The sequence below is a fragment of the Thermobia domestica genome, chromosome 9 (genome assembly GCF_964235325.1).
Source record: "Thermobia domestica chromosome 9, izTheDome1.hap1.1, whole genome shotgun sequence".
Taxonomy (NCBI): Eukaryota; Metazoa; Arthropoda; class Insecta; order Zygentoma; family Lepismatidae; genus Thermobia; species Thermobia domestica.
The window spans coordinates 59496017-59523486 of record NC_137462.1 but is presented as its reverse complement, the minus strand read 5'-3'; the positions used below and the strand labels follow the sequence as shown (position 1 = coordinate 59523486).

The following is a 27470-nucleotide window of genomic DNA, read 5'->3' as shown; positions in this document are numbered from 1 at the left end:
ACTCAGTGGCGGCTAGCAAGGGTAGTCACTAGCGGACTGAGGTTTATGACCTAAAAAAATATATAGCTGTATGATCTACAAAATGCCGTAAGAAAACGGAAAATGAGCTTTAAGAGAATACAACAAACATACGAAATGAAGAACATCGCGTCCGCAATACTAGAAAATATGGTGCCGTTTCTTCAGTTTAAATATGTTAGTTTAAATGAAAATAACCGAATAAAATTTAGATTTTAACAATTTAAGGAATAAGACAAATACAAGAAATTATTCAGCATGAAATGCAATAATTTCCCGCATCTACATCTACCATGTAGCATGATGTGCTTCCGTGACTTACGCGTCACTGAAAATATAAAGAAATAATGCCTCCACGTAAATCGTATAATTAATGTATATGAACAATCGGAAAGTGAAAATCTGTTACATATTTTAGGGGAGGGGGACTTCCACCAAAATACAGACCGTAGTAAATGTAACAAACTTCAACGTCAGAAATGATTTTAAAAATATTACATCATACACAAATTGATTTGGGAAATAACTCATGAAAATGAAAATTCCAGTTTTCTTCACTTACGAATGATAATGCGGGAGGAAGCGGAAGAAACTCGATAAAATACATATGGAGACACAATGCTGTCCACCACAAATTCACATGACCTGGGATCGAATTAGTGATGCATGTGTATTTTCTATAGTCATGCGAATTAGTGATGCATGACACCAAAGGTGAGAGCTCTACCACTAATCCATCGTGACGAAAGTGTTACTAGCATTGTAAATAAGTGCACAGAGGAAGGTTTTAATGGTGTTGGATACCTGTGCCATTTTTGTTCTTTAGCCCATTGATTTCTATGGATAATTACTTTTCACTTTTCTTTTAAATGAACTGGATTTGTAATGATTTTTATTTTACTGACTTATTCAAATATATTTAAATGTCCCTTACTTCGTGAAAATTATTTTTTATACATTATAATTTTAATATTTAACTAGCTGATCCGGCGCTGTCTACACAGCGCATCATTCTAATATGACCATAGTTCTCCTTCCCACTTCCTTAGTAAATCTGTCTGTTTCCCTTTACACACACACACAAGTAAAGGACAAGACGATTTACAAAAGGAGAAACATATACCCTGTAAACGTAGCTTTTAATATATAGATGTTGGGTTGAGTTTGCGGCAAACTTGGAGAAGTAATAGATGATGTCAAATGAAGTTTTTCCCCTTATAAATCCATATACGTCCTAGTACGCCTCATTGCGGCTCTTGAGGTCTTTGAAGTTGCCAGCAGAAAATAGGTTTTGCCATTCAGATTTAAGCAAAGTGCCTGCAATGTCCGTCATCCCGCCATACGTAACTCCTATACTGGTTGCCTAACACAAGGATATGAACCTTAGCTACGGCCTAGCGACAATGTTAATCTTATGGGCTCAAAACGGCCCCTAAAATATTGACTAGAGCAATAATGGCACGTTTTTCAATTTTGAATGGCAATTGACAGGTGTACACAAAATTTGAAATAGATCAGCGAAAACAGCGTGTTTCTAGAGCTTGTGATTTCTGAGATCTCATTGTCGAATACAATTGGCCACAAACATATAAACCTAACATTTTAGATAATTAAGTAATATTATTAAAATGTTTATACTAGGTATAACACAAATGCATTTTGAAAGAGCAACAGTCATTTAATTAGCTTTGATAAGTAAAATTACATTATTAAAATTTTAGTTAATTTCGAGGAAAACGGAAAAATAATTCCCAATATAAATCAATGGACCAAAAAAAAAGTTAAGGACTTTTCTTCTGTGTGGTGTTCCTCAAGGATAACTATTGGAGCCACTTGCATGGCACAGCGCCACACATCGAGTAAGAACAACCGGAACTAAAATCTTATTACAACTTGAGTTTCCGTTTCTGACAGGACAGAAAGATGGACCAGACATTCTTTTTCACTCCTTGTCTTTATTTCTTAACACACTACTATTGTCCTGATTTCACTTGCATTCATGTCTACTTGTAAGAAGACACACCTACGTACATTTCCTTCAATGTTAGCTTCCGCACATTGTTTCAAAATTACAAGAAGTTACTCTGCGATTCGATGTATGATTTAATAATTATATGACAAGTAACACTTCCGTTCCCAATGTAATTACCAATATGCATTTCTCTGTTTATCAGAGATTATACATTAACTTTCACTTGTTATCGTGATCTTTTTTTCCTCTCTTCTCATTCACACAATTTACAGACGGAAAATCTATATACTAATCGCACATTTGAACTGCGAGATTTGTAGCTCTCAATTCCCTGAAGGACTGGATTATTTAAAGAATATAAGGCTATTAGAATTAAGTGTATATTTGAACTGCAATATATGTAGCTTTATATTCGTTGAAAGATCAGATTCCTTAGATAATCGTAGCTGTTAGAATCTAGTGCATATTTGAACTTCGATATTTATAGCTTTACATTCGTTGAAGAATTAAAGTCTTTAGAGAATCGACGTTTGTTATTAATAGAATTGAATGAACATTTGATTTGTTAGATTTGCAGCTTTATATTCGTTGACTGATTACATCTTAGAGAAGTGGAGGTTTTAAAGTCGAGTATATTTGAACTGTCAGGGTTGTAGCTTTGCATACGTTAAAGGATTTTACTATTTGGAGAAACGGGGTATATTAGAATTGAGAATATATCTGAACAGCAGGATTTGTACCTTTGCATTTGTTGAAGGATTCGATTCTTTAGAGAACTGTTACTGAATGAAATATATTATTTTGTTCAGATTCTGTGCGTAAAGTTCACAGATGTTAAGAGCTAGCAGTAATTACAAGTTCGTGATCCAGTAATTTGTACTTCTTAAGTTTCGTGATGACTGTGTTAGTGATTTATGAGTTTAACACTGTAAAAGATTTTTCACGAACAATACTGGGAAATTTTCTTTGACATGATAAATCTAATTCTTCTTCATTAAATTTAATATGAACCTATACTACATTTTGAAAAGTTAAATACATCAAGAATTCTCAATAAAGTTTTGGTACGTTTACTGCTTTTAGAATAAACTGCTTTCTCAAATATCCTTATAAAATCTTCTGATGTATAGAACAACACTACTGAGAAGTATAGTTAGTTTCACATCAGCGTCACTTGTATGACTTTTCTATCAAATACTTGAAAACTGAATACTACTGTCCACTGTACATCTTGGATGCGATCAAAGCCACCAGATAACTCAAAATTTAGGGTGAAGGGAACATCGTATAATTTGTATCGTTGTTTGGTATATTTTCCAAAGGTAGGGAAGAGTAATAGAATAAGTTGAGCCACTAAGATCTCTGTGGCTGCAAGGCTGATGCACTAACGATGCAAACTGTATTAGAAACAAGGGCGCGCCCACGGGGAGTCCATCAGATCCGGGTCCCTTCCAAAATTCGTAACATCTGTTAAATAATATCTGTTTTTTGTCTGCAGCAGAGGCGATCTTGTGAGATTTCACCCGGTCCAAAAACTCTACAATTTTTCTACCTTGGATCCCCAGCAAAAATTTTTGGGTGCGTGCCTAATTACAAGTTGATTTAATCATTCGTGGCGCCTGTGGTAGACTGAAGATTCAAGGATTGTCAAAGAAATTAATCTGTTCTTAGCGAATTTGGTATGTTCTTGCTGCTGTGTGAAATACGTGCGTATTATTTACTAAAATAATAGCCAAAAAGAAAAGACAACTTACCTGTTGTTACTGAGCCACTGATTTTGATTGCTCTGAGACCAAACAAAGGCCTTCCGGAGGAATCCCGAGGCGTGTCGTCCTTCTCAGGCTCAGGTTCTGATTTCTTAAATATTTCATCTTCGTTCGTTTCTGTAATGACAAAAAGTATAAAGTTTGGGATTGGAAAGTAGTAACCACATCGGACAAAAAAATTAGTAATCCCATCTAGATGTAAGTCTGTATCTTTGGAGAGATGTTTTACGGGCAACACTCATTAAACCAATCATCATTCAATATTAAAATTGACTAGAGTATGTGTGTCAGTCGGTTGTATGGAAACAGCTCGTCAATTTTAGTCAAAGCAAAGATGTAACAGAACAGCGAAAATAGCTCATGGTGTATGGGCGTGCTCAGGGCGTACGGCAAACGAAGTTGAGCACTTTGTTAGTGTGTCGCAAACTGTCCAACATATCTACAAGGCATGATCTAATCAGAATGAGAATCAAAACGGCGTCAGATATATGGTCATGAAAACAACCTAACCCAAAGAGACTGTTAATAGGTTTCATTTCTGGTCACGGAAAATCCTTCCAAAGCTAACAGAAATTAGTGCAATCAGTGAATGTAGATTCATCCCAATTAAGTTTCGAAGAACAAAAATAAAAATCCTAGGGGAAATTTCATGCAATTGGCATTTTGAATTGAGTACCACGAAAGAGGCCATTCCTCATTGCGGAGCAATAATGCTGCACGTCTTGAATAGGCTCAAGAACATCGACCATTTGACTGTATTGAGCTGAAAATGTATAGTGTGATCCGAAAAGTTGCTCTGGTGTGTGGAGTATTAGTTCAAGCTGCAAATGGCTCTGTGATGTTGTGGGAGTGTTTTCCGTTCTATGACTTGAGACCACTCATAGGTAAATGTGAACATTAATGAGTATGTTTATTTCGACATTGTCATTCTAAGTGACCGCTTTTCCAACACCATCTTGATGAAATTGCAGTAGACTCCTGTTTTCTAAGACTATAACTACTGTGTTCATCACAAGACTCAAAAATGTTTTATGAGTGTAAGAAACATTTCGGACACTGTCACACCTGATCTGGCCTGCAAACCCCTCCTAGGATTAAATCCATTTGAAAATCTATAAGACTATTTGATACAACGAACAAAACGCAGAAGTAGGCATCTTCGCACTTTACGGGAACTATGGAATTTATTGATGAGCACGTAGATTTACACCGATTAGACGTATTTCCAACATCACGTGAAGTCACTTCCAAACAGAAGCCAGACAATTATCCAGAATAGAAAGTGTTACTTCGAATTTTTTCTCTATTGTGTTTAGATGATGCACATATGAGAAGTTAATTATTTCCTATTAAAATTGGAAATGAGATCAACCAGGAAGCACACTCAACAATCTAATGCAAATTAATGAAAATAGTATCTCGCTAATCAAATGCAGAGTTCTCATCTTTTGATCTAAGTACCCTTTTCTGGGTTTTATTCTTTTCGGTTATATACTTATCATATACTTGTTTTGTTGTTGTAACATCAAAACGAATCTGATGTATTAAGTAGAATTTTTTCTTTGGTGCAGAGAAAATGCAATTCTCTGTACTTAATAATTCTCAAAAACCAGGTATCAAAAGATTTTTCTGCCTTTAAGTGGTTTGTCCGCAATCATCTCCCGTAACCCAATTACCTAACATTTCCACGCTGAATCACCAGGGATGTGGTGTTCAATTCTTTTTCTCGTGTCACTTAAAAAGACAATTTGGAAAATGGAACTACGAAACTGAACCAAAGGAAGAGATTGGGAATTAAGATTACAAAAACACAAGCTAAACCCACAAACGCCCCTTGTGCCACCAGTGACCCACTTTATTTTCCACTACGTTACATGGGCTATATCATTCAGTTAGCCAAACCCCATTTGTTCCACTTCAGGCACACTCTCCGTTCTCTTGTTGTAGGAATTTCGTTCAGTTTTCTTCTCAGGTTTTCGATGTAACACGGTATTGTTCAGGCAGTTGCTAACGAATAAAACTGGTCTTGGGCGTTTGTGGGTTAAAGAAAGGGAAGAAAAATAGAAGAGTGTTTATTACACATTTTTCGCTACCTGTAACTTTCTTCAGGAAATCTGACATAAACAATATTATTACGGTAATTGGTTGATTGGAGTTCAACATCTTTTTCAGCAACGACGTTATATGAGACGTGGACTTACAGCTTAATGTGGAATCCAAACTACATGAGTTCGCACCGGAGATTAAACCAGGGTCTCCCGCTGGTCATATAACTAACGAGGGAATTCTTTTCCTACAACAAGCGACCATGATGACAATGAAGTAGAGGCACTGTATGATGAGATTAGCGATATTGCACCAGAGGGGAAGAGGTAAGGTCAACGCTATACTAATGGCTGACTTTTAACAGCGTAGTAGGAGAAGAAGCCGCGAATAATGTGGTGGGACCATTTGGACTAGATAGGAGAAAAGAACGGGGCCAAATGCTTATCAACTTCTGTAGGCAACATGATATGGTGGTGACGAACACGTGGTTTAATAAAAGAAAAACCAAGCTGTACACATGGAAAAGTCCAGGAGATAAGAAACGCTACCAAATCGATTAGTTTTTGTGAAGCAACGTTTCAGGAATAGTTTACGAGACGTGAAGACACTACTGGGAGCAGATATCGATCCGGATCACAACCTCCTAGTGGCGAAAGTGCAACCCTCGTTAAAGACAATCAAAAAAATGGGAGGAGAAATCGAAAATGGAACTTAGAGCAACTAAGAAGTATACACAGAGATGTGAAACAAGAAATTGAAGAAAAATTCTGCGTGATTGGCGATATGGTAAACAATGTAGAAAATAGTTGGGGAAAAGTTAAACAGTTTCTACTTGACACACTCCACAACAACATTGGCAAAATGGAAAGAGCACCGAGAAAACCATAGGTAATTGAAGCGATGCTTAAGAAAATGGAAGAACGCAGAAAGGTGAAAAGCTCGGACATAAAAAATACAGAAAGCTCAATAACGAATTAAGAAGAGAGCCGGATAAAGCTAAAGAAAAGTACACGGAACAGTTATGTGAAGAAATAATGGAATTTCAACGGCGCGCCAGATATAATCTGATGTATCAGAAAGCACAAGAATTAGGAGGGAAAGCTAACAAATACATACGCACATTTGGAATCGAAGATAAACAAGGTTATGTATTCACTGACCATCAAAGAATTCTTAGAGTTTGGGAGGAATACATAAAAGATCTGTATGACCAGAAGAACCGCCCCATAGATAATGCAATCGAAGCAGAAGAAGAGGTGGATGTCAAAGAACCCAGGATATTGAAAAGTGAAATACTACAAGCCATCAAACACATGCGAAGGAGGAAAGCCACTGGAGATGACGACATACCAGCAGATTTGCTGAAGGAATTAGGAGACAATGCAAAGAAAGTACTCACTTCATTTATCAACAAGTTCTACCTGAGTGAAGAATGATCAAAGAGTATTCTGGCAGCGATCACAAAACCATTAGACTTGTTTTCTGCACTGGAAAGATAATTGCGAGCATACTGAACAGACGGCTGGAAAATAAGATAGAAGTGATGTTGGATCAATTCGGATTCCAGAAAGGAAAAAGCACTACAGTTGCCATTGGGTTGATGAGAATTATATCAGAACGAGTTCTGGACGTAAAGGAAGAGTTGTGTTTGTGTTTCATAGATTGGCAAAGAGCTTCCGACAGAGTCAATTGGACGAAACTTCTGAAAATATTTAAAGAAATTGGATTCAACTGCATAGACTGCTCATTTGCAATCTGTACATAGGATAACGAATCAAAATGCGCTTGAATGAAGGAGAAACCAATAGTGTGGAGATTGGAAGAGGAGTCAGACACGGATGTAGTATGTCGTCCCAATTATACAATATTTACAGTGAATGGTTAATGAAGGAAGCATTAACGGGAATGGGAGATTTCAAGATTGGAGGACAGATCATTAACAAGATCAGGTATGCAGATGATACGGTTATTATAGCTAGAACTGAAGAAGGGCTACAAGAGATTATTGACAAAATAGTTGACATTGAGAAAATATATGGAATGGAAATCGACACGAAAAATCGAAAGTCATGAAAATATCCAATGGAAATGCACCTTTACGGGTCAGAGTAGAACAAAGAGTACTTTAAGAGGTCGACCATTTCAAATATCTGGGAAAAAATTTGACGAAAGACGCGTACTGCACCAGAGAGTTCAGGTCGAGAATTGAAACAGCCAAGAAGCATTCAACAAGAAAAGGTCACTCTTAACTAGCAGCCTTAATATTGGACTAAGGAAGAAATTGGTCAAGTGCTATATATTGAGCATTGAACTTTATGGTTCAGAGACTTGGACATTACGGAAGTTAGAGAAGAAATATTTAGAGAGCTTCGAAATGTGGTGTTGGAGGAAGATGGGAAAGATAAAATGGATACAAAGAGTAAGAAACAAAGACGTTTTAAAACGGATGGGAGAGAAGAGGACGCTTCTAGCCACCATCCTTCGTAGAAAGACCAATTGGATTGGACACATCTTGCGAAGAAATTGTCTTCTTTATACTGCCATAGAAGAAAGGATGGAAGGAAAGCGAGGAATAGGAAAAAGAAGAACGCAACTGATTGATGATTTGAAAATAGCATAAAATATTGGGAGTTAAAAGAGGAAGCTGGAAATTGAGAAACATGGAAGAAACATTTCCGGGCCCAAAGACGAAAATAAAGAAGAAAAGAAAAAAACCTCATTAGTCCCAGGAGCTGCCAAAAGGCAGAATACTTAATAATAATAATAATAATAATAATAATAATAATAATAATAATAATAATAATAATAATAATAATAATAATAATAATAATAATAATAATAATAAAATTTAAGTTATTTCCCTCGTCTGTAGATGTACTGTGAGGAGTAAAGACGTACTGTAGAACTTAAGAAATTACTATCTCGAGCAGTAAATTCAACACTAAGTCACAGTTCATTTAATTATGCACTGGCTTTCCTTATGATCACGTTTGGGAATGTCTAGAAAAGAAAGGAGAAAAATAGACATACAGAGAGGTTAAAATGTACTGCGAAACAAAATTAGTTCTCTCTCTCTCTCTCTTTTGAAGATGAACAACAAGATTATTGTAAACAACGGAAGTTTATTTTTTAAAAGCGCTTTAGTGATAATTTAACTGAGATTTGAAAAAAAAATACCCTCAAAGACGGATGGTTGCCTGTTAAAACGGGTTATCTAATAACCCTATGTTAGAAAGAATTGAGTTTTTACGATTATATTCCACAATGTTCACTTGTGTAATGTTATCTCGATAAAAGAAAGAAGCTCGGACTTCTTAAATGTTAACTTACACCCTTTTGAAAAGTATGCAGATATTTTTCTTTTTTTCGTTAGAAGAAATTGAAAATATACAGACTATATTAGGTGCTTATAACATTATGCACGACTGCTGCAAAAAATGACCATCATATAATAACTGTATTACAATACGAAAACAGAAACAATATCCCTGGTTTTCGTAAATAGAACTCCACAAGAACAGCTTTTTTTTAAATACGAAAAGTTGTTTATTTTTCATGATCTTGTCAGTAACATTGGCGTCAGTAGTACATAAACTTTGGGGAGACAGACTACCGGCGGACTGGGTTGTATAGAATAACCCCAGGAAAGGGGGGGGGGCGGGATTCTTCCCCGGAAATTAACAAAAGAATAACTTCGTACATTGCAAAAACTCAAAAATTTGTCGTCTTTTATTTTTACCATAGATAGTCTAGTTTTTGGGAAAATGTGGTACTAAAAACACACCCACACCCACATACTTCACAGTTTGTTTGTTTATTGAAATAGTGAAATTAACCTTGTTTTACAATCAGTTAAATGATACCAAATGTAGCTATACAAAAACGAAACAATGATAAAAGGCAGAGTGAAGTGAATACTCAGAAACAAAATTTTGGAAACAGGTTTAGACCTACAACTAATGTAAATAAGGCTCAACAATGTATAATTTAAAAAATAGTTGAAAGTAATAATAATAATAATAATAATAATAATAATAATAATAATAATAATAATAATAATAATTATTATTATTATTATTATTATTATTATTATTATTATTATTATTATTATTATTATTAGTAGTAGTAGTAGTAGTAGTAGTAGTAGTAGTATTAGTATTATTATTATTATTAGTATTATTATTATTTTATTTCAAAGCCAAATTAAACTCGCTTTGCTACTCGCTATCAAACATAAACAGTGTACTCCACCTTCACCTTTACAGGTCCAGAAAACTGCCTACCTTCTTTCACAATTGGAAACAAACCTTTGTGCTACTTTTTTCGTATCCACTTTTTCTAACACTATTTTGTGAACGTAGCAAGCTGCTACATGGTTTAGTCTCTTTTGGGTAATAGTTGACCTGAAATACTTGAAATATTGAGTGGGACGAAAAACCGTTTTACAAATATTGCGGGGACGCCCCCGATGGGATTGACTCCCGTGGTCAATAATGTACCAAATGACATACCTTTCCATTTTAAATTTTCGGGTAATCCCCCCCTTAAGACCTCACAGTAGGGGGCCCTGCAAGTTAACACTCCATTTGATCTGCTTTCTGACATGTTCCTATATCTCAGTTTTTTTTTCATTCTTTCATCTTTAGGTGCATTATGCGCTGCATGTTTTATCTGAAACACCCGGCATAAGTAACATTCAATAAAAAATGAATTAGCATGCATCCAAACTAAAGGAATACATTTTCTTCTTTATTGTATTTCTTTCTGCCAAGACCAGTTGAAAACAGATACCAACCACTCACAAGTGATTGGGTGGCCTCTTTTCGTCAAAACTGTGGCCTCCTTTTTGTTTGCGAACTTTTTCCATGACTGGCTAGTTTAAAAAGAAATTAAAAAAAAAAAAAAAACGGTAGTTAACTGTTAGCAATAACAATTGATACTTTTCTTTTGTAACTAGTTTCCAACTACAAGCAGATGACGCTAATATAAGTGAAACAACAAAGGGTCTAAACAGAGAAAAATAAATCTTTGTTAGCATTTTTCTGTTATTCCCATTGTTGTAACTACAAGAACATACATATATATATATATATATATATATATATATATATATATATATATATATATATATATATATATATATATATATATATATATATATATATATATATATATACATATATATATATACTGCACTACAACAGAAGTATTTGACAAATTATATACAGTACTTTATTTTAAAAAAATCTTTATTCTGTGAACTTTTAATATAAACAATTGCTGTCTCCACTGACCATGAAAATTTCCTGAAGTTACAAAACTGTACAAAAGCATAATCAGTTATTACAAAAGATGGCTTGAGCAATTCTTCGGTCTTCTAAAAGGAGTACCGCAAGGATATGGGTCAGGACCAGTAAAGAAGGTAAGACATTCGGTGCCCGGTCAGTTCATTTTTAAAATATATTACCTTATTTTCATATAGTAAAGTATGGTAACCTTTCCGGTAGGCTAGCTCTAATGAAAGTTAAGCAGCGAGCCACTAAAGTAAGACAGAGGACAAAGATAAGGAAGCTAACTTGAGTTCACCTTATATTCATACACACACACACACAAAAAAAAAAAAAAAAAAAAAAAAAGAGATCAGGGGAATGAAAATGGTCGCAAGATGGGCTGAGCCTTCCTGACTACTCCCAGCTACAGACCAGTCATTACTGCACGTGCCACCAACGTCTGAGGCTAAATTCATTGCCTGACAAGTGTTTAAGAAGAAACAAAATGAGAACAGTGCAAGATTTCTCTTTTTATTAACTGCATTTCTTTGAAATAAAGTGGAAACATTTTAAGCAAGATTACTGTACATGAGCCTCTAAATTTGAGTTATGAAACCGACTATATATATATATATATATATATATATATATAGGGGAAGGTAGTACACAGTGGATCATTGTACACAGTGGATCAGAAGGCGTTATTCATTTATTTATTGCACAAATTCAGCTAGCGCATGTCAGTTATTCTGTTTTCACATTACACACTTATGAACGAAATGTCAACAACAATGGATGCTTCTTATTTGTGGTGAAGTGAAAAATCTGTTTTCCTTGTGCTGAAGTAAAAAATGAAGTAATAGGAGTGAATGCTCTGACGCTGTGATTTATCTTGTAATTTAGAATATCGCGGATATGGGAGGTAGGTAAGAATGTATTTGTAATATAGCATTGTTTATTTTGTTCTTCTACTTTAATAGTTCCTTGTTGTGGGAAACTGTTTGGGTTGACACCAACAAGTACACAGTGGATCACATCGGTGTGGTACACAGTGGATCACATCGGTGTGGTGCACAGTGGATTGATCCACTCTGTACCTCATTGTGTTTATGGAAGTTCAATGTATTTGGCATACTCGTTTAGAAACAAGTCATAGTATTGGCATTTCACGGAGCTTTTAATATCATGTTACACGTTACAGATTAATGGTTTAACCACAAGGAAATATACGCAAGGCAACATGAAAGACATTTATTTAGATGAGAGAAGCAGTGCAATTAGTGGTGGGGCAGAGATATTCTATTAGCAGCGTTGGTAAATTGAAGAACATTGATTACATAACTTTGAGCAGATGTGTCAAAAAATAAGAAAGTACCAGGTGACAATGTTAAAATGAAGTCAAATTATTCTGTACGACAAATATTCACTTCAGAGTTGGAGCATTTATTTCCGAAATATATAAAAATGTGCAACAAAATATTTTAGTCTGCGTTGCCGTGAGGCGTTTGGCATATGAAATTGATAAGAATAATATATCGATACCTGCTTAGTGGGAAAAAAGCAAAATTCTGGTCTAGAGTGAATCGTAATAAAGATCTTAGTATTCGAAATCCCGAAGATGTGTTGAATAGCGTCAATCTTAGACTCTCAAGATTGATGTCATTCAACAAACACAATGCTGAGGCATTCTTTAGTAATTTACGTAACTTATCTACGAAATATCCCAAATTCTGTAGCCTTTCACGTATTTTCAACTTAGACATGAACTAGAACAGATCATACATCCAAGAAAGTAATAATAGAGAAAGAAGCCCGTGAATAAAAGGAGTACAAATTCAGCAGCAATCTGAAGCAAAACGGATAAAATAAAGACTTTCAGTCCTGAAGAAAGGAAAAGAAAATGATAGTTCAACGGGGAATGATGATTTTAAGTCAATTATATTATAAGATTCTTTAGATGATGATGATACTTTAGAAAACGAAATCTTTCAGTTTAACGTCACACGATTATGCCCCTCACGCTAAGGAATACGGACCATGTTACTTTAGAGACAGAAACTACTAGCCTACTTATTGATGATTTGGAACAGAGTCAAAGAAAAGTTCAACCTGGTGATTACGTTCTTGTAAGATTTCTTTCACGGACACATTACATTGGTCAAATCACGACTAGGAAAGACAATAAAAAATGATTTTTAGATTTCGTTTCTAAGAAGTGAGAAGATACATGAAAGTCCACGTCTCATATAGCGTCGCTGCTGAAAAGGGACGTTAAACTCAAAATCAACTCAACTCAAGATACATGAAAGTTTCGTCCACCCAAATAATCCAGATATTTTACCCACACACAATATTTGAATAGTAACACGGCTTCCAAAACCTCTTATTGTGAAGAATAAAATATTGTCTGTTAATATCAGGTTGCCGGTAGAGTTAAATGGAATTGATCTCCGCTAACCTTTTGAAGTTTCAAAGGATGATAATGTCGAGCTGGACATATATTTTTGTCGTCATAGTGGAACTGATAATTTGAATAATCAGACTAATTGAACTCAGTACAGAAAGTTAAATTCTCCATTTTATAACAAATTGATTATGCTATTGTGCATAACTACTAAATTTACTAATCCAAAACCAAAGATTCTCCGTACAAGATATCAATTTAATTGTCTAAAAAGTTTGTTTTATAACAGTCGTTTGTATTGTTTATTTTGGTAATCAATTTCTGAAATTAATGCTATGCTATTAAGATGCTTGTAATACTTAGATTCTAACTTTTATTTAGAATTTTAAAATTTATTTTGTATTGTGAGTAATAGAGATTTTGGCAATAATGCTTACAATTTTATGTAGATTTGGAGATTTTCAGATGATGGGCCCCTTTATCATACGGTTTCTATTCATTACTTTCAATACATTGTTCCTTTGATGCACTGTGTACGCATATATGATCCACTGTGTACGATGGTGGTACACAGTGAATCACTTTACAAGCATTAGCGTTAACTGTAACTGTAAAATACAGAGCAGCGCTTCATATTAATAAATTACTTACGAATGTAGTGGAGACATGTGTCCATGTTCTACACTAAACAAATTCCAGTAATAGTTGCATTAAACGGATTTATGCTGAAAGTTTTAAAAATTGATCCACTGTGTACTACCCTCCCCTATATATATATATATATATATATATATATATATATATATATATATATATATATATGTGTGTGTGTGTGTGTGTGTGTGTTTTAGCTAAATCGATAGACTCTTTTATATATTTAAGAATTTCAGTTGTCTTCAACTCACCCACTTACTCTAACGCAATATCCCAACGAAGGTTTTTACTGACCAGCAGCTTTTGATTGTGTAATAATGATCAGCACACACTCACATCTATACTATTTCTTGCTTTCTAAGCCGGCACTCATCTACCTACTAATTAAATTGTCTCAAGATACTAAATACTCACAGAAAATTCTGTCCACCCTAGGAATCAAATCCAGGCCCAGCAGAACCACTCAATTAATAATTTGCAAGTCAAATAATTTGTCCACCTACGGGAGCAATACCTCCAACACTTCAGAAATAAAATTAATGTGTGAATACTTTATACAGGGTGTCCGAGAAGTCCTTCCCTGATTACAGAAATTGGTAACTCAGGCTAGAAATAAGATAGAAATATGAAACTGGTGTTGAATTGTTTACAAACTATAAAAGTTTTTGTCTGTGTTAGGTTTGTTCTGTTTTACCAAGTCTCAATTTTTTTGTTTTAGGTTTGTAGTACGTAAGTAAGAAGCCTATCTCGATAGGACATTTCCTGGGCGATGGATTGGTCGTGATGGACCAACAGCTTGGCCTCCACGCTCTCCTGACATAACCCCATTAGACTTCTTTTTATGGGGTTATGTCAAGGATGAGGTCTATCGAACACGTGTACCAGATCTTGAAACCCTGCAGCAACGAATAACCACAGTCTTTGCATCGATCCCTCCAGTGATGTTGGCTAATGTGTGGATGGAAATTGAATATCGCCTAGATGTGCTACGAGCTACCAAGGGTGCTCATGTGGAAGTGTACTGATGTGACCAAAACTTTTATAGTTTGTAAACAATTCAACACCAGTTTCATATTTCTATCTTATTTCTAGCCTGAGTTATCAATTTCTGTAATCAGGGAATGACTTCTCGGACACCCTGTAGTTTACTCACCTGTATTTTGAGGGCGTCTTCGAAGTGCTCTTAATCCAAAGAGAGGAAGCCCGTTCTCATCAGTCGGCCCAACTCCATAACTAGAAGTGACGGAATCGGTCGGGCAAGCTTCTCTAGGAAGTTCCGATCCCGGCTTCTTTGGTTGGGTAGTGGAGCCAGGGCGAGATATGGGACTTACTGCAATAAGAAGAAAATAGCCATAAATTATCAGAAAGAAGTTGCATATTAATGTAATATTCTGAAATCAAATATTAATCATATTTCACAAATATTTACACGGTTGGAAAATGTATCACCTTTAGAAAATAATAAAACAATCTGATACATATATCTATATACTGTGGCCCAAAAGTCGTACATCAATGGGTCAATTACAAGATCTGTACAATATGGGCTCCACCGCAGAGGACCGTATACGCGTTGACGTATCCCACAAAGTGCGTGACACAATGCTAAGCAAAATGGACGCACAAGATCCCTAAATATGACCTTTACAGTGTACATATTAGACTCTTTAGCCCCATCGAATATAAGTTGTGTCATCACGTAGGCCATTTCACTACTTAATTTTCATTTCTGCGGGAAATTATCGTTTAGCAAATTACATATTCCCATATCAAAAAAAAAAAAAAAAAAAAAAAAAAGAAAAAGAAAAAGTGCATTGCCATATTTTGTACGAACCACTGCGACCGTGAATTAATAACTTCGAATTGGCCATTAAAAATCATCTAAGATTGTCAAATATAGGGGAGTGAGGGGTAATTACCGAACGGTGAGGAATTCTGAACAGTGCAACTTCCATGAAGTGTCAACGCTGCCAAACGATCTTCAGTGCTCAATTGTCTCTTAGAGTAACATACTTACACAAGAGATATTGGATTGTGATAATATTTAGAAGCTGCTTCAAAAATTCAGAGGAATCAATTTCATACCTGTTTGTTGAAAAGACGAGTGATTAGTTGAACCATATGACATTAGTATCATTTCCATATGCGTAATAATATTTTATTACTGGGACTGTTGAACGTTGACCTATTAATTTTTATCATTATCTCGGCGTTGTTTTTCTTTATCCAGGTGGGAAGTGGGAAATTTCATTCAAGTAAAGAGTGGAGTAATTTGAAACGGCAGGCACGTGGCCCATTTCGATTATCTCCACTATAAAATATGGGCATTGAATGAGTGTTTCTTGAATTCAATAAAAAATAATTTGAATAAGAATATACAGTGAATGTATCGCCCTTCATGACGATAGAGAAAATTTAGAAAACATATGAGGAGATAAAGTTAAAATATTAATGCAGCTTTTATAGTGTGTGAATTAATGGCTCAAAGCTAAAGAGAGTATTTTGCATTTTCTGCAAGGAAAAGTACTTGGATTCTTCTACGTAGAATTGGATTCAGTGTTATAAGTGTACAATGTGGTGTCATGCTGATAGTAGTGTAGTGATTTCAAACAAGAAAGCCCGAGAAAAAACTGCACTTTGACATGTGCCGCTAAAATAAAATTGTAGACTAAGGCTACATTGAACTATGATGACTACATACTTTGTATATCGTATAGACTCTACAAGCTTCTACAAGTATTAGGACTGCGTAACCAAGTGTATTCAAACATTTAGTAGCAAGCAACACAATGTAGCTGTTATTTTTCATTCCTAAGTTAGGTAAGGATATGATTAGGTTAGATGTAATATTCGTTTTATATATACACACAGTATTTCGTTATTATAGGTAGGTCGTTTGGACTTACCTCACTAGTGCGGTAATTTCGGATTTTGATATAGGCCCTATATAGATTTTTAAACTTTCAATGGGTTTTCTACAAGGACTTATCAATTTGAAACATAATACACGAACCTTTTATTTAACATATCTTTTATTCATGGTTTACGGTCTATCATTTAAGAAGCAATCTTTTTTTAAATCGAAATTTCTAACCGTTTGGCATGGCTCTTTGGTCTCCTGTATTACAAGTGACAATTTTCTTTGAATGCACAAGAGACCGATGAATCGGTTCTTGAGTAACCTACGAGAAGTTAGTAGCTTCCGGTTTGACGTGTATAAGCTACTGTGTGAATCAGTGGTCAAATCACAACCTTCTCCGCTTATTCATGCATTTTCGCAAACCTGTATATATATTGTCGATTGAATTATCCTATTACTATTGATAATAATAATTGTGGCAGTTATACCTTAGTTCTAGAGCGCTCCTTGCGCCAAGTGGATTTAGTGGTGGACAAACACGGTGAGTTTAGGTTTTCTCGGGGTTCTTCCCTACCACACAGTTCATTTCACCATTTCACTCGTTATCATCATCACCGTCTTCTCACTTGCTTCGGTGCATAATTGTGAGACGTTCAATTAAAAAAAAAAAAACCTATAATAATGATGAAATTTAATTTGAAAAAAATATATTATCCATATTATTAATATCCATTTAAAAATCTATTATTACATATTACAGCAAGAGTGTGTTTATTTAATAAATTTCTAGACACACGCACGAGACCAATCAATTCTGGGGTAATTACCAATCAATAATGCGAAAAGACCTCATTCAGAGCCTACATTTAAATATATTATCTCGGCATTTGCCTGGTTGAATGAGGAAATCTGAAGAAAACAGTCAGGATACCCAACTAGGAACTGGATTCGAACTCTGGATCTCCGAATTGCAATATAAGGTTGTAAGTTGACATTTGTCTAGACCCACTCAGTGAATCATATAATCTCACAAGATATTCAAGAATTGAAAGGTCCCATTTAAATTTTCTGTCGGCCTAATAGATGTTGTATTGTGATCGATAAGTTATATCTTCCGACTTTGCATTCTGTAAAGTAACGTGTTAAAATAAAAATGTTTGCAATATTATTAAGGTTAATCATTAGAATGTTCTGCAACCAGTAATACAATCGTGTAATGTTGGTTGTTTTATATCAAGGATGTCAATGTTACGTTCACTCAATTCTCATTCGAAAACTATATGGAAAGTCGCATAATATCTCTACTCTTTATTTAAATGGCTTTTAGCAGTAGCTCTCAAATTCAGTATCGTTACGGTGCCACCTATTCTGATCAAGAGTATAGCTAAAGGCATAACATGACATTTTCAATATATATTTTAACATACAAAAATAATTAAACAAATTAAAAAAGTACTTTTTTTCTTGTTATGAAAGCACTCCGAGATTCGAAAAAAATTAAATATTTGAGTTTAACGTTCCATGATTATACCTTTTAGACTAAAGAAGGTGACGATTAAGGTGAGTGAATGATGCCGGAAGAAATGGTGGAACTAAAAGTTGGGAGGAAACGAGACTACCCCGAGAAAACTCACGGACACAATGTTGTCCACCACAAACGTAATTGGCCGGAGGTTGAACCAGGGACCCTCCGCACAAGAGGTAAGCGCTCTACCACTGAGCCACAGGTCCCCCTCCGAGTTTCGAGATCCACTGACATACCTAACTCATCAACTTATTATTAATAAGTTGTTACATTGTAATTTTGTATACTCGTTATGTGTTTGAAATACTTGTATTTAAAATACTTGTAATGGAAGTTAGTATTGTAAACATACTCTATTTCTTTTTTAAAATTTTGATTTGATTTCATTTTGAGTTTAGCGTTCCTTTCAGTAGCGAGGCTATAAGCGTGGCCCTACAGCTTAACGTTGGATCAGTACCACATGAGATTCCGCCGGGAATCGAACCCAAATCTTCCACGCCTTTTTTAAAAATATACAACCAAATCGAATTAGGTTTGTGTGTGTGTATGAGTGAGCGGAGATACTAAGACATTACATAGTCAAGGGCAGTAGGGCCTCGAAAATTTGAGAACCCTGACATAAAGTATTATTCACGAATACTATTTATTTTGTATAAAATATAGTCATACTTGCCATATAAAGTACATAACTAAAACTCTTGAGTTTATATATATAGTTCATGAATGGCTGAATATACGGCTATCTTGCTATCTGTAGAATTTTGGTACCCCTCGCTGTCACTAATATTTGTGGTTCGAATTCGTTTCTTTTCCCGGCATAACATAGTTGCTTATGCTCTCGTCTTTGGTGCACGCGGTCCCGAATTCGATTCCCGGTGGGGACACTCGGTTGAAAAAGTATAAAAAGTACTTTTTTTTTAGGCCAGCCAGTCTGAGTGAGGTTTTCTTGGGGTTCCCTCATTCACACCAGACAAATGCAGGGATGGTCCCTAACATATACGTAGGTCCCAGACCACTTCTTTCCTTCCCCAATCCTTTCTTTTTTCCCTTTCCTCAGATAGTGTGATCGCCGAGAGACGTCATCTGTCATCCGTGACAGGTTAACATGACCATACCCTAGATGCTGAAAACCCAGCAATCTAGTTCCTAAATCCTAAATCTCCTTTTTTTTTTCGTCAAAACCTGGGATCTAACCACGGACCTCACACGGCATTGAGCTACCGTGGACCATTGGCTCCTCTTGATTCAAGATCAACTTATCAACTACAACATGATGCAGTGAACATTAAAATCCTGTAGCTTTATCAGGAGACACGCAACAGGCGAACACTCTAATTATTCGGGATATAATCACACATTGAGGCGAAAAGTCAGTCAGTAAATTTACACCAGAGTGGATCTAATGTGTTCGACTAAAACATATATGACGCAATATCTTATTTGGCAATCTTTACGGTTTGTTTGCTGAGTACTTCAAAGAGAAGCCGACAATAATGATTAGAAGTTTACTCTAGCAGCATATTGTGAATGATCATCCCCTATTAACCCATAAATACGAATGTAGGTCATTGCACTCTGATGTAAATAATATAGGCTATACGCAAAATAAGGATCAAGCACATGGATTGCTTTCTGTCTTTTATTTATGTGTGTATTCAGAGGCGTGACTGAAAAACAAACTAGCGTTTAAGAGTTAAGTATGTGATTTAATGAAAGAAAAGCCGTAATTATAGGCTTGCGGAATACGGATAAAAGTCGTTCTTCGTTGATTTTAGCAAATGTTTATTACTATAGGCACATACTATACTTACTTCACATTTAATAGGTTCACGTTTAACCTTAAATTAATGATTAAGAGTTTCGTTCCATGTATTTTACTTTAAATTCTTATTCTATATAGCAATTAGTGAAATGTTTTGCTAATACTTAAGTCCAACTTTCAACTCTGATGACTTATAACTGGGGAACAGTAGATCTGCACAGAAAAGTTTTTCACATGCATGTTAAAGCAGGTGAAGCAAGTGGACACCCAGAATTTTTTCTTGGGAGGGGTCTTTCCATAGACCATCACAGAAATGCAAGATATAATACTGAAGGAGAGCTTAACCCGGCAGCATTGGCGCCAAGTCTCACAGACACATGCCACCTGTTTTTGCAGCCTGTTACTAGTAGCTGGCTGTTGGTTTTGATTGAGGTTTCAAATTGAAAATTCTATTTTTCAATGGACACTTCTGAATATGATTTATTACCTTCTGATATCAAAATAAAATTATCGACAAAAAAATTTAAACAAAAAGTATTAGGTAAAGATTTAAAATTTAAGAAATGTGTCTGTGAGACTAGGCGCCAGTGTTCAAGTCACATTAACAGGCGCCAGCGCCGCCGGGTTAATTTGAAGAGCAAACAAAGTCAAATTAAAAATTAATATGGAGAAAGACGAAAGTAGTAATCAGCAACTTTGCAAAATAGTAAAAAGATTGAAGTTGAAAGTATGGAATTAGAAGAAGGGAATACTTATATCTATCTGGGAAAGAAGCAGGGATGCACTCACGGGAGAGGGTCCACCAGGTCCGAGCCCCCCCTCCCCCCAAACTTCATAACTTTCTCAATAGTACCACACTTATTGAACAGGAAAATGATTGATGTAGCACGAAAATTTGATATTACACTTCATTAATAGTTTCTCTGTTATAAAAATAATCTAGTTTCATCATTTATCTGAAAATATAGATGGAAATATTTTACAATTACTTATCGTCTTTTCGGATGCGTAATAATACCCGTTCAATATTATATAGGCCTAGACAAAACAGCTTGTATGATTGGACCTACCCTCTCCCCCAAAGCTTAGACATCTCCCAACAAAAAAAAAAAAAAAATCTTTATGCGCGCCTGGAGGAAAAAAAAATATCTTTGGCTAGCAACATTAAATTCGGACTTGCTAAGCTAACCTTGCGTGCATCGGACAGAACAGCTTCATACTGAAAAGACAAATTCCAATGTGTCTAAGGCGCAACATTTTCAATGAATGGATCCTATTTTGATATATAGATCAAAGACCTGGAGACTTAGAACCAAACATTCACCATCTGCAGAGTATCCAACAAAACATGAAGATATACGTATAAGCTAAAAATCACCCTCAAAGATACAGAAAAAAAAATCACATGGATCAGAAAGATGACAGAAGTAACAGATATTATCATGGAAATAAAGTACATTAAATTAACAGTGAGCTGGGTATTTATGAGAGGAATATAATGATGCACATACGAATTCCTTGGTTGAATACGAAATGATAAGGGATTTTGAAAACATCCTCAAAGAAGGTGATATGACGAACTCAGGGAACCACTGTGGAGTGACATGGAAAGTAATTGCCGAACACACATAGTTATAAAGAGGAGTTGAAGAAATGTTTATCCAGTAGTGAATTGATAATTGTTGATTTTTATGGATGAACATGAAATACACACTTTATAGAGTTTTATGTAAGAATAGATTTACCTTCCACAACACACGAAGGAGGTGGTTTCGGTTGCGGAGTCTTCAAAGTGACGAAACAAACACTTATCATTGTTTTAATTTGGTAGCAGTAGCACTTTCAAAAAATAAATAAAGTATTTTTATTTTCGGTGTACTCTTTTCCTCCCACAAGAACTATATAGACTATATTCAATAGATACGATTATAAATGAAAGACACTGAAGTAGCCTATATGTAATCACCGCAAACACACAACAGTAAAACCACAATTTTTTTTTCCACAGTGTATTAAGAACTTTTTAACCGTGATACACAAAATTAACAGCACATCACTGGTTATAACTGAGCGACTGAGTGACGAATAGCGGTTAAACTTAGGTTGTATTGAGAACGTACCACTAATTCTCCCTACAAACTATATTTTTCTCCGTTTTTTCCTAAAACTTCCCCTCCGGATACTTTCCCCTCTATTGCCCCTCTCTTCGCTCTCTCTCTCTCTCTCTATCAGTCTGACCGACTCATCTCGCCTATTAACTTATATTTTTTTTCCTCTTTTTTCCTCGTAGACATCACCCGCTATATATGATTTTTTTTTTTCATTCACTACAAAGCAAAAGTTCTTTCGACCGTCACGTCACACACGCACACAAATGTGCGCATCCTTTCCTCACACATACACAGAAAACGATGCACAGACTATCTCAATTAACAACATTCACTGTCGTCCTAGTATTCTACATCCCTCATTCAGAAGCACCTCATAAAAAAAAGAGGAAATAATATCTTCATTTCCTCTTGCTCAGTCAAAATTACGATAAATATAAAGGTGAAAAAGGCAAAACAGAAAAAAATATTGTGGACATAAATTGTCATATCAAAAACTGTAAATTTTGATGAACACAATGATTTTGCTTCTCATGCATTATACATATATATCTGAGAAGCAAAATAAATGTTATTTTATGTTATACACGTAGCTATCGTGAAGAAAAATTATAGTCTGTCAGACAGCCAGATTTGGCCACAAATTCTGTACTCTTTATTTAGCCTATAAAGGAAGAGCGAATATCATTTCCCATTTCCGACATACTAACTGTAATAAATACATTTGAAAAAAAAAAAAAAAAAAAACACTGAGCGGATGTTCTACATTCGTTCAATGCTTTAAAAAACTGAACCGTATCTCTGCAGTGTAATAGGCAGTAGTAGTGAACTGAGTAACAGAGCTTGATTCTTTTGAAATAACATAAACCATTAACATGAACGGTAATAACAATACGAATATTCTGATGTTCAATGCAGAGATGTTCACCCTCGCGAGGGTGGCCCTCTCGAGGGTATCCTCACCCTCAAATGTTCTCGCCCACAATGACGCGAGGGCGAGGGTGCGCGATTGCGAGCGAGGGCGATGGACAACTTCCTTCACGAGGGCGAGGGTGGACCAACTGTCACTGCGAGGGCGAGGACAAGTTTCCAGCACGAGGACGAGCGAGGCCGTTGGACAACTCCCTTCGCGAGGACGAGGCCCAACTGCCGCTGCGAGGGCAAGGATAAGTTTCCAACACGAGAGCGAGGGCTATGGACAATCCCCTTCGCGAGAGTGAACGAGATCGAGGGCCAACTCTCACTACGAGGGCGAGGGTACTTAGGGCGATGAACAACTCCCTTCGCGAGGACGAGCACAAGTTTCCAGCACGAGGGCGAGGGTGTGTGAGGGTGAGGACAAGTTTTCAGGGCGAGGGCGATGGACAATTGCCTTCGCGAGGGTGAGGGCCAACTACCACTGCGAGGGTGGGGGTGAGTGAGGTCGAAGTAATATGAACATCTATGGCTGAATGTCATATTTTCATTCAGAAGAAAGATAGCAGAGGAAATGTGGATAGAAGAGGTAGCTAAAGGATAGCGAGGAGGAGGTGAATCCCTTTTTTCCACGACCACCTTCAACCTTCTTTAAACTTTCAGAAGTTTGTTTGCATCAGTGATGGCCAAATATTCAACATTTACTGTAACACGTACGCTATATATGTAGGTATGTGCGCAATATTGTATAGTGTAAAATGCTGAATATGTTTCTCAACATGAAAGTCATAATTAATTGTATAGTTCGTATTGTACACAATGAGCTTTTTCCAATCACGTAATTCATTCAATAAGTACTGAATACGGAGAAAACATCAATAATTGCATTAATTCTCTTGAATTTTTGACAGCTGCTAGTTAAGAACTAGCATTAGTTCGCGCATCATGAAATACAATTGTCTCTTGTTTCTGTTTTCTACACTTTCCGTGAGAAAATGCAAAACTTTTTACTTGCACTAAGTGCGACAAACTTTATACTTTTCCCCACGTTGAGAAAACCTCCTCCATTGTCAGACATTGTTACCATTATAACACATTCTCATTACGTAACTTTCTTTTATTCATTGTGAACATGACTTAATACAAAAGATACACGAATAATAGTGATAGTAGGCGTGGTCGAATGCTGTGTGATGCAAAGGATGGTAATTAAGAAAAAGGTGCTAGTCGTCACGGGTTCGAGTCACATTTCAAGCACGAATATTATTGTTAATTTTAACATGTTACCAATTATTTCAATATCATGGTTTATTTCCTGTTGTGTAACTTAGAGCACAACCGTGGGAGGTGACATCTCAAGTAAATAAACATTAGAAAATACATTTTTATTCACTCAATGAATTTTAAAAAATCTGATTTTTCACTGAAAATTTGGCTTTCATTTTTAAGGAGTTTGTTTTATTAACCAATACTCCTTTATACGAGGAGTATCAAAACGTTCGTGCGATCACCTAGAAGGTGACGAACTACGAACCATCTCAGACATGCATCTTATAGTTATGTCCTTTGGACTCCTTAGAAATCACTGAAGGTGCAATGATTCACAAGCTTGAGGTACGGATCCTCATTAAGTTCCTTCATCTTTAGGGGAAATTACCAAAGCACATCCACGAAGAGACTAAAGAAATCTAAAAGCACTGATCACAATGATGAACCACTCCCTATATCCCTAATGGAAATTCAAAACGTGCCTACAATGCAATGAAAGTGATTCTGCGACACTACCGGCTAGAGTAATAACTAACTGCATCGTCTGCTACTGGCAGTAGCTAAGTGTATCATTGGCTAATTCTATCAGACTTACCCGGAGGATGAAAATCCTCCTATGAAATTGGAAACGGGAATTCCAAACTTGACACATGACCACCGCAGAAGCTTCTAATTCTGGAAGATCATCTTTCACTGATGATGCCACCTTGACGGAGAAAGTTGAGAGTATCATAATTGGAAGTCAGGAGGAAAACCATTGGAAGTGTTATGTGTGCATTATGGGTCTGCCTGGAATATCAATCAGCTGCATGTTCAGAAAGTATCAGTACGGTGGGTGCTACGACTGGTCACACCTTTCCAGAAGAGATATCGCGGGGACGGTGCAAGAGAAATATTGCATCGCTTTGAGATGGACGGAGAAAACTTTTTCAGCAAACTAGTGACAATAGATGAAAGTAGGGTTTCTATGACCCAGAAACTAAGGAAATGAACAAACAATGGAAACATCTTTCCTCCCTCACTCCTGAAAAGGTACGAGTGCAGAAGTTTGCCGAAATATACTACTTTCCATTTTCTGGGACTGTGAAAGAGTCATCACAGGGCGTCTTGGTCTTGGTCATTATAACAGATTACCTACCACAGGGGCAAACTATTGCCAGTACCTATTATTTTCATTTGATTAAATTACGAGGAAAAACTGAAGAAGAAACGTCGTGGATTGGTCACAAAAGGTGTGCTACTGTTGGCAGACAATGCACTGACTAGCTCATTCCGCCCATGCATCCATAATGAAGACAGTGGGATTAGAATATGAAATATTGCCCCACCCCAATACTCACCGGATGTAGCACCAAGTGACTTATTTCTCTTCCCAGAAATGAAGCGTCCATTCAGAGGACGCCACTTTGACAGTAGGGATGACGTTATTTCTGAGGCTGAACTGTGGTTTCAAGGTCAAACTGCAGACTGTTACAAAACACGTTTACAGAAAGTGAAGAAGCGCTGGAAAAAATGTGTTGTTAGGCATGATGACTACGTATAAAGGACTAATACTATCATGGTGTCAGAGTTTTCCAGAGTGGACTCCTTTTAGGTGACTGCACGAACTTTTTGATACTCCCTCGTATACTTTCCGTTTCCAAGAGAAAAAATAAGACACAATGCAATCTCTACAGCAAATTCACTAGTTTTGGATTACTATATGAGGCCAATGCAATGAATGGATTTAATTGTGTTGTTCAACTTTAATATAGGATGCAGCAAGCGAAAATTCGTACGAAACTCAAATAAAGTACTACAATACAATAGAATTCCATTAAGTACATGTTTTGTTGCATTTTTGAATGTGCTTATATGCACAATAATAATAAACTTAATGTTAGCTCTTACCACGGAAGGATTGAATTATCGGAAACTTTTCTTTACATTTGAATTGGTGACAATTTACTTCACATAGCTATGTAAAGTACAAGTTACTGTCGTCAGATATAAAATAAAATAAGAAGAGTAATAAAGATATTAGAAATGGAAGAAGTTCTTTAAAAAAAAAAAAATGAGGAAGCAATGCACCCAGCAAAGCATTAGAGCGAGACTTGGTCAACGGGTTTCTTTCTGACGCCTTTCTAGGTCACTCATCATTCGAACAGCTCAAGTACAAAGAAAAAAAAAAGAACTACTGTAATACACGATAGTTTAAAGGTGAAGTTTCCTTTTTCCATTTTAATAGTAATAATAATAATAATAATAAATATGCGTTGTGAAAATTGCTTTAAATAAATTCATCCTTTCTCCCAGTTCGATTTCATTTCCTTTCTGGCGTTGCGTGTTTATGCAAAATGCGATGCTCTCAATTTTCTCCTTTCGTACAACATAATTTAGGCATTCACTAACGTTACGAAGAACCACTATAAAAGATGCCCCTAATCGGAATAGGAGAAAGGTTTGTGTTCTCTTTTCGTTACAGAAGAAGACTGAAATTCGAATTCCACGTTGTCACAATTCTGTAACCTTGACTGCGGTTTTTCCATAGACTCTCACTGGGTGAATACTTCGGAAAAATGCGAAGTGATCGTATAAAATAAATTGACTTTTTGAGCAGATTGTCAGTGACTGGTAAAGGAAACGTAGAATTGATAAAGTGGTTTTCCCGCCAATTATCTGTAAATTTCAGAAATATAACGTAAACTATTGCTTAATTACCTGCGTAAGGACAATATAGAGTATCTATTTGCTTAATTACCCGTGTAAGGACAAAATAGAGTATCTATTTGCCTAATTACCTGTCTAAGGTCAAAATAGTGTATCTATTTGCTTAATTACCTGGGTAGGGTCAAAATACTGTATCTATTTGCTTAATTACCCGCGTAAGGACAAAATAGAGTATATATTTGCTTAATTACC

At 35.9% G+C, this 27470-nt stretch overlaps 1 protein-coding gene across 5 annotated transcripts in view; it reads right to left on the bottom strand.

Moving 5' to 3' along the window:
- Nucleotides 1-27470, bottom strand: part of LOC145694679 (uncharacterized) — a 368626-nt gene that overhangs the window by 173233 nt on the left and 167923 nt on the right. For all 5 annotated transcript variants that reach the window (XM_081771180.1, XM_081771178.1, XM_081771179.1 and 2 more), the window contains exons 5-6: nt 15284-15460; nt 3745-3873 (exon numbers count right to left, since the gene is read on the bottom strand). In XM_081771180.1, coding sequence (XP_081627306.1) covers nt 3745-3873; nt 15284-15460 — 306 coding nt within the window. The remainder of the gene's footprint in view (nt 1-3744; nt 3874-15283; nt 15461-27470) is intronic.